Raw genomic sequence first — 7246 nt, forward strand, 5'->3', positions numbered from 1 at the left:
CAGCATTTCAGGAGGCTGAGGCAGGCAGATCATGAGGTCAGGAGATCAAGACCATCCTGGCCAACACGATGAAACCCCATCTCTACTAAAAATACAAAAAAATTAGCCAGGCGTGGTGGCAGGCACCTGTAGTCCCAGTTACTCAGGAGGCTGAGGCGGGAGAAAGGAGAATTGCTTGAACCCAGGAGGCAGAGGTTGCAATGAGCCGAGATCACGCCACTGCACTCCAGCCTACGTGACAGAGCGAGACTCTGTCTCAAAAAAAAAAAAAAAAAAATCTGAAATATTTCTAAATTCTAAAATTTAAACTTGTAGTCACCACTGCAGCCAGTTATTCCCACTGGTGCCAAGGACTAAAAAGTACATGTGAGGCTGGGCACAGTGGCTCACGCCTGTAATCCCAGCACTTTGGGAGGTTGAGGTGGGCAGATCACTTGAGGCCAGGAATTTGAGACCAGCCTGGCCAACATAGTGAAACCCCATCTCTACTAAAAATATAAAAATTAGCTGAGTGTGGTGGTGGGCACCTGTAATCCCAGCTACTTGGGAGGCTGAGGCAGGAGAATTGCTTGAACCCAGGAGGTGGAGGTTGCTGTGAGCTGAGATAGTACCACCGCACTCCAGCCTGGGGAATAGAGTGAGACTCTGTCTCAAAAAAATTAAAAATAAATAAAAATAAATAACAAAGCGCATGTGAACTTATATCATGGCACCTCCAAATTCTGAAAGCTTGAAAATACCATTTCTCATAATCTGTACTTTAACAAATACTTTAGATTTAGTGACTGTTAAATAAATTTATATTTTGAGATACCAGCATTTAATATTTTTGTTAAAGTTAGGTGCCTAGGCTGGGCATGGTGGCTCATGCCTGTAATTATAGCACTTTGGGAGGCCTAGGCAGAAGGATCACTTGAGGCCAGGAATTTGAGCTTGAGCAACAAAGCAAGATCCTGACTCTATTAGAAAAAAAAAAAAAAATAGCTGGGCGTGGTGGTGTCTGCCTGTAGTCCTAGCTATTCGGGAGGCTGAGGCAGGAGGATCAAGGCTTCAGTGAGCTATAATTGCAATACTGTACACCAGCCTGAGTGATACAGCTAGATGTTGTCTCAAACAAAAACAAAAACATGACCAGGCGCGCGCAGTGGCTCACACCTGTAATCCCAGTACTTTGGGAGGCCAAGGCGGGCGGATCACGAGGTCAGGAGATCAAGACCATCCTGGCTAACACGGTGAAACTCCGTCTCTACTGAAAATACAAAAAAATTAGCCGGGGGTGGTGGGGGTGCCTGTAGTCCTAGCTACTTGGGAGGCTGAGGCAGGAGAATGGCGTGAACCCAAGAGGCAGAGCTTGCAGTGAGCCGAGATTGTGTCACTGCACTCCAGCCTGGGCGACAGAGCGAGACTCCGTCTCAAAAACAAAACGAAAACAAAAACAGACAAACAAAAAAAACATAAAATCAGATGCCTAAATGCAAATCTACACACTGTATCTTTTTCAAAGGCACGTTACTTTTTCTTCTAAAATGCTGATTCTTCCATTGTTTCTATTTATGAACACATTTTAACTATGTAAATAAATCTTCAGCTAGAGTAATACTATAATCTTTTTTTTTTTTTTTTCAGATGGAGTTTCGCTCTTGTCACTCTCAGCTCACTGCAACCTCTACCTCCCGGGTTCAAGTGATTCTCCTGCCTCAGCCTCCCAAGTAGCTGGGATTACAGGCATCCACCACCATGCCCAGCTTATTTTTGTATTTTTAGTAGAGACAGGGTTTCACCACGTTACCCAGGTTGGTCTCGAACTGACCTCAAGTGATCCGCCCACCTTGGCCTCCCAAAGTGCTGGGATTACAGGCGTGAGCCACTGCACTTGGCCCACAATACTATAATTTTTTTTTAGGTACTGGAATTATAGGCATGAGCCACCAGACCCAGCCAATACTGTAATTTTAATTCTAACTTTGTAGAAATGTTTGTTAAATAGGAATAGCTAGGTTAACAACTTGCCTATTCTGAACATTAAGTAAACATTTTCTGGATTTTGTTTCATAAATACTTTCACCCATTATTGAGCTTACAATTTTAATCCACTTATGAGAATTCAGACCTTATCCCCACAAATAAAGAACTATTACTTTGACTTCTTCAGAGTATGCTAAACAAATAAAAATGATACAAAAATCGCATACACTTTTTACAAAGAAATTGTGATTAAATATTAGTATCAGGATAAATAATAAGGGACAACTATGGATTAATTTCAAAAGTCTCATACCTTGGTCGAGTTAGAATGTTCAATTTTCGTTTAAGTTCTTGATGTTATTATTTGTTAAGGAGGATAAGCCCTCATTTAATAAGGCAGATCATAAAATTCAACTACTACTACTGTAACTTTTGGTATCAGAATATTATAAAGATAAAAGACCCACGGATATTTTGAGGATGACACACTTATTGAGCTTCTATTTTGTTGCAGGGGTAGGGTTTTGAAACCCAAAATTAAAATACAGTTTTTATCCTTTCGAACATACATTCTAAGACACGATCCTGAAGTTCTACAGACTAACAAACCGAACCCAAAACATTATTAAATCATCAGTGTTCCTGTGAACAACCTTTCAACAACCACTATGTGATAAAGAGAATGCAGTATAACGAGCTGTTAACAACTTTAGAATGTGGAATAAATCTATGGATATCCACTGTAGAATCCTTTCAACTTTTCATTTTTTTTGAGACAGAGTGTCGCCCTGTCGCCCAGGCTCCAGTGCAATGGTGTGATCTCGGCTCACTGCAACCTTCGCTCCCAGGTTTAAGCGATTCTCCTGCCTCAGCCTCTCGAGTAGCTGGGATTACAGGCACGCACCACCACGCCCGGCTAATTTTTTGTATCTTTAGTAGAGGCAAGGTTTCACCATGTTAGCCAGGCTGGTCTCGAACTTCTGACCTTGTGATCAGCCCGCCTCGGCCTCCCAAAGTGCTGGGATTACAGGCGTGAGCCACCGTGCCCGGCTTCAATTTTTGTATTTCGAAAATTTTCCTCACAATGTGGAGGAAGATGACATTCTGAAAAAATAAATCAGGCTTCAAAAACCTCAAAAGCTGATATCCTGGCTGGGCGTGGTGGCGGGCGCCTGTAATCCCAGCTATTCGGGAGGCTGAGGCAGGAGAATCGCTTGAACCCGGGAGGCGGAGGTTGCAGTGAGCCGAGATCGTGCCACTGCACTCCAGCCTGGGCGACATAGTGAGACCCCATTCCCCCATCCCGTCCCTCCAAAAAAGCTAACATACCAGTCACCTTCAGTTCTCCCTACAAATTTTAAAAGGAAAACTACCCGAACCAAAGTTATCTATCTACCTATAAAACTCCTAAGAACGTAAAAAAACATACTAGCAAATCAAGAAAAATCTGCAATCTTGTAACTCAAGTCTAACAGAAACTTCTTTGGCGCTTTTTCCCAAGGTGCTGCAAAGCATCTTCAGCACAGAAGCGAGCTCCGACTGGAAGAACTCTAAAATTAATCCCCAATTTAAATCAAGCAATTAACCAATTATCTCAGCACACCCGGATTCCTTGAGGTCCCCAACTCTGCATTCTGGGACCACTAGCGTTTGCCCCGGTATAAAAACTGATCCCGCGTCTAAGCAGCCGGTATTTCATCACCTACAACTATAACATGACGGCACAACTTGAGCGTGGCTGCAAAATATGAAACCTTATCACGACCTCAAAAAGAGGCGGGCAAGCAGGGGCCTGTGTACAATCTGTCAGGTGAGCAGCCTAAAATAACCCTAAACCCGGGTGGGAGGCAAGAGTGGGTCTGGTCAGGAGACGGCCTCCCTGAGGGGAAGAGGTCTGCGCCGAGGCGCCGGGGCAGCCTGCGCGCCCCAAACCCTAGACTCTCGGCCCGCCGGCGGGTGACAGAAATCACTTGGAATTCTGGCCCTCCTGGAATTTCCGCCCGCGCCCTCACCCTCTCCCGGCGCTGCCCCGGCCCCACGCCCGGGTGACAGGGCCCAGCGAGCGGGAAGGATATTCTCGGCGCGGAGCTGCTCGATGGTCTCCTCGCACTGCCGAAGCCGCTCCCGTAGCTCCGCGTCGCCGACCCCATTTTCGTCCTCCTCGTCGCCGTCCTCGTCCTTGAAGCGAGTGTGAACGGGCTTCAGAATCGACTCCTCTGGGTGGTCGAACGGCTCGAACAGCTCTAGATCGCCAAAATACACCTCCGCCGCCATTTTGGGCTGTGGAAAAGATTCGAGAAGAGGCGGAGCCGGCCACCAGGGCTGGGGGACGAAGGTTGGAAGGCGCCACCACTCTCCAGAGCTCTGGCCGCGCGGAGCCACCCGCTAGGGTTTTGTCCAGACGCAGGCCGCGAAAGCTGCACACGGGGCGGGGCCAGTCGCTAGAGACTACAACTCCCAGAATGCAGCGGGGCCTATCGGGGCTAGCGATTGCCCGGAATATGGCATGCTGGGACGTGTGGTTTCTAAGCGACTGGCACTCATTGTCTGCATTGCATCCTGGGATTGGTGCTTTTTGAAACGCGAAGAAAGCCGGAGTAGGTCAGAATGCGCTAAAGCAATATGGGGCCAGGGGGCGGTGGTTCACGCCTGTAATCCCAACCATTCGGGAGGCCGAGGCGGGAGGATCACGTGAGCCCAGGAGTTGGAGACCACCCTGGGCAACAGAGCGAGACCCAGACACTACAAAAAATATAAAAATTAGCTGGGCGATTGTAGTCTCAGGTGCTCGGCAGGCTGAGGCGGGAGGGTCCCTTGAACCCAAGGGGTCGAGGATGCATTGAGCCCAGATGGCGCCATTGCACACCAGCTTGGGCGACAAAGCAAGACCCTGTCTCAAAAAGAAAAAGAAAAACAAAAACCAGTATGAGATGTTCCTATTAGGTAACTAAGGCTGAAAAATCAGAGCACGACGCATAGCTTCCTCACAGATTCTGGTGTGCATGCCACACCAGAGAATAAGGAACTCCATAGCCTGAAAGGGAACTGAATAAAAATAAATATACAAGAGAATAAGAAACTCCAGCTTTGCTACAGAGATGACTGTTGTAGATACAAGTTAGTTTATTGAGCTTGCTTCGTTTTTAATGTAAGATTAGCTAGATTCGACTATTTTAGTCTGTTGAGGCTTTCTGTGGTTTCTCTTGTTCAATCACTTGTTCATTCAATCACATTATTTATTTACACCATCAATGGGCCAGGCACTTGTCTAGGACTTGAGTATGCAAGAGTAACCACAATAGAGTAATTCCTCCTCTCACAAAGGCTGTAGTCCACAAAAAGCAACAAAAACCCCATAATTATAAATGTTCTTGGGTCGAGATGGATGTTGATGGATATTCATCACATAAAGAAATGTGGGCCGGGCGTGGTGGCTCATATCTGTAATCCCAGCACTTTGGGAGGCCGAGGCAGGCGGATCACGAGGTCAGAAGCTCAAGACGAGCACGACGTCTCGAGACGACATAAAGAAACCCTGTCTCTACTAAAAATACAAAAATTAGCCAGGTGTAGTGGCGCACGCCTGTAATCCCAGCTATTCACAAAGCTGAGGCAGGAGAATCGCTTGAGCCCAGGAGGCAGAGGTTGCAGTGAGCCGAAATCGTGCCACTGCACTCCAGCCTGGGAGACAGAGCAAGACTCTGTCTCAAAAAATAAATAAAATAAGAAAAAAAGGTGAAAAACACAGGAAGTTATGAATATTTAACAAACACTCTGGTCTGTGGGAGTCAGTGAAGTGAGGAAGTCAGTGAATGGGCAAAGTTAGGGGTGGGCACATGGGAGGATGGAAGGAAGAGTCTTAGGTATAAGAACCACCATGTTGAGTGAAAAGGGAGAGTGGAGCAAGATGAGGCTGGAACACTACTAGGGCAGTACTCAAAGGCCCTTAAGGAAGCCTCTCTCCATTCACAACATCGGGAAGTCATTTACACATTTTACATTTTTTTGTTGTGGACAACGGGATCTCCCTGTATTGCCCAGGCAGGTCTTGAACTTCTGAGCTAAAGCTATCCTCCTGCCTCTGCCTCCCTAAATACTGGGATTACAGGAATAAGCCACTATGCCTGGCCATTTAAATTTTTTGAAATTTTACTGAGACACAGTCTGACTCTGTCACCCAGGCTGGTGTGCAGTGGCACGATCCTGGCTCACTGCAACCTCTACCTCCCAGGTTTACTTTCACTGAAAAATCCACGAGGCAAGGCGCAATGGCTCACGCCTGTAATCCCAGCACTTTAGGAGGCCCAGGCGGGCGGATCATGAGGTCAGGAGTTCAACACCAGCCTGGCCAACATGGTGTAACCTTGGAGTTCGAGACCAGCCTGGCTGACATGGTGAAACCCCGTCTCTACCAAAAATACAACAATTAGCCTGGCATGGTGGTGGGTGCCTGTAATCCCAATTACTCAAGAGGCTGAGGCAGGAGAATCGCTTGAATCCAGGAGACAAAGGTTACAGTGAGCTGGGATCACGCAACTGCACTCCAGCCTGGCCAACACAGACTCTCACAAAAAAAAAAAAAAAAAAAAAAAAAAAATTCTGCATGTAAGTGGACCCTGAAAGTTCAAACCCATGTTGTTCAAGGGACAACTGTAATTTCATCTTTTAATTATTTGCATTTGGCTACTCAAAAAAGAAACTGAAATAAAAGATTACTGTTAGGCCAGATACTGTAGCTTCACGCCTGAATCCCAGGTAGCACTTTGGGAGGCTGAGACGATGCAGATCATTTGAGGTCAAGAGTGGGAGACCAGCCTGGCCAACAGCTTGAGAACCCCATCTCTACAAAAATTATCCGGGTATGTTGTCATGGGCCTTTGGTGCCAGTTACTCAGGGGAATGAGGTGGGAAGATCACTTGGACCAATATACATAGATGCACATATGTATTTTATTGGACAGTGCTGTTCTAGATGAGCAAAGGACAGGCTGTAACACTCATTATGTATGGTCAGCTCCTAAAATAACTGTAGACACACAGGAAACTTTTGTGTCCACACTGCCTTACAAGGTCATGAACATTTTTAATACTACTGATTTGAAAAGACAGACCTTAATTGAAAAATGTGATGATCACAAAATGAAGGATCCATAGTGTTGTTTCCTTGCAAGGCTTAGATTTGTCGCTGAAACACGGTGAAAAGCCATTTTCCCATAGAATTACTGTGCTCTGGGAAAACGAAAGGTTTATTAAAATATATTAAAAATCTTATAATCTGGCT

The 7246-nt window shown here is 46.1% G+C and overlaps 1 protein-coding gene across 7 annotated transcripts in view; it reads right to left on the reverse strand.

Moving 5' to 3' along the window:
- The window catches only part of ZCCHC8 (zinc finger CCHC-type containing 8), a 33161-nt gene extending 28784 nt beyond the window's left edge, over positions 1–4377 (reverse strand). For 4 of the 7 annotated variants that reach the window (XM_077955615.1, XM_077955613.1, XM_028830045.2 and 1 more), the window contains exons 1-2: positions 4041–4377; positions 2279–2321 (exon numbers count right to left, since the gene is read on the reverse strand). Coding sequence is in view for 4 of the 7 variants with exons in the window: in XM_077955613.1 (XP_077811739.1) it covers positions 2279–2321; positions 4041–4239 (242 nt within the window). In the remaining 3 variants the exon portion in view is untranslated. Of the gene's footprint in view, positions 1–2278; positions 2322–3394 lie in introns of all 7 variants that reach the window. The other 3 variants (XM_077955614.1, XM_077955611.1, XM_077955612.1) reach the window with 2 other exon arrangements.
- Positions 4378–7246: the final 2869 nt, after the last annotated feature.

The sequence above is a fragment of the Macaca mulatta genome, chromosome 11 (assembly GCF_049350105.2).
Source record: "Macaca mulatta isolate MMU2019108-1 chromosome 11, T2T-MMU8v2.0, whole genome shotgun sequence".
NCBI classification, from domain to species: domain Eukaryota; kingdom Metazoa; phylum Chordata; class Mammalia; order Primates; family Cercopithecidae; genus Macaca; species Macaca mulatta.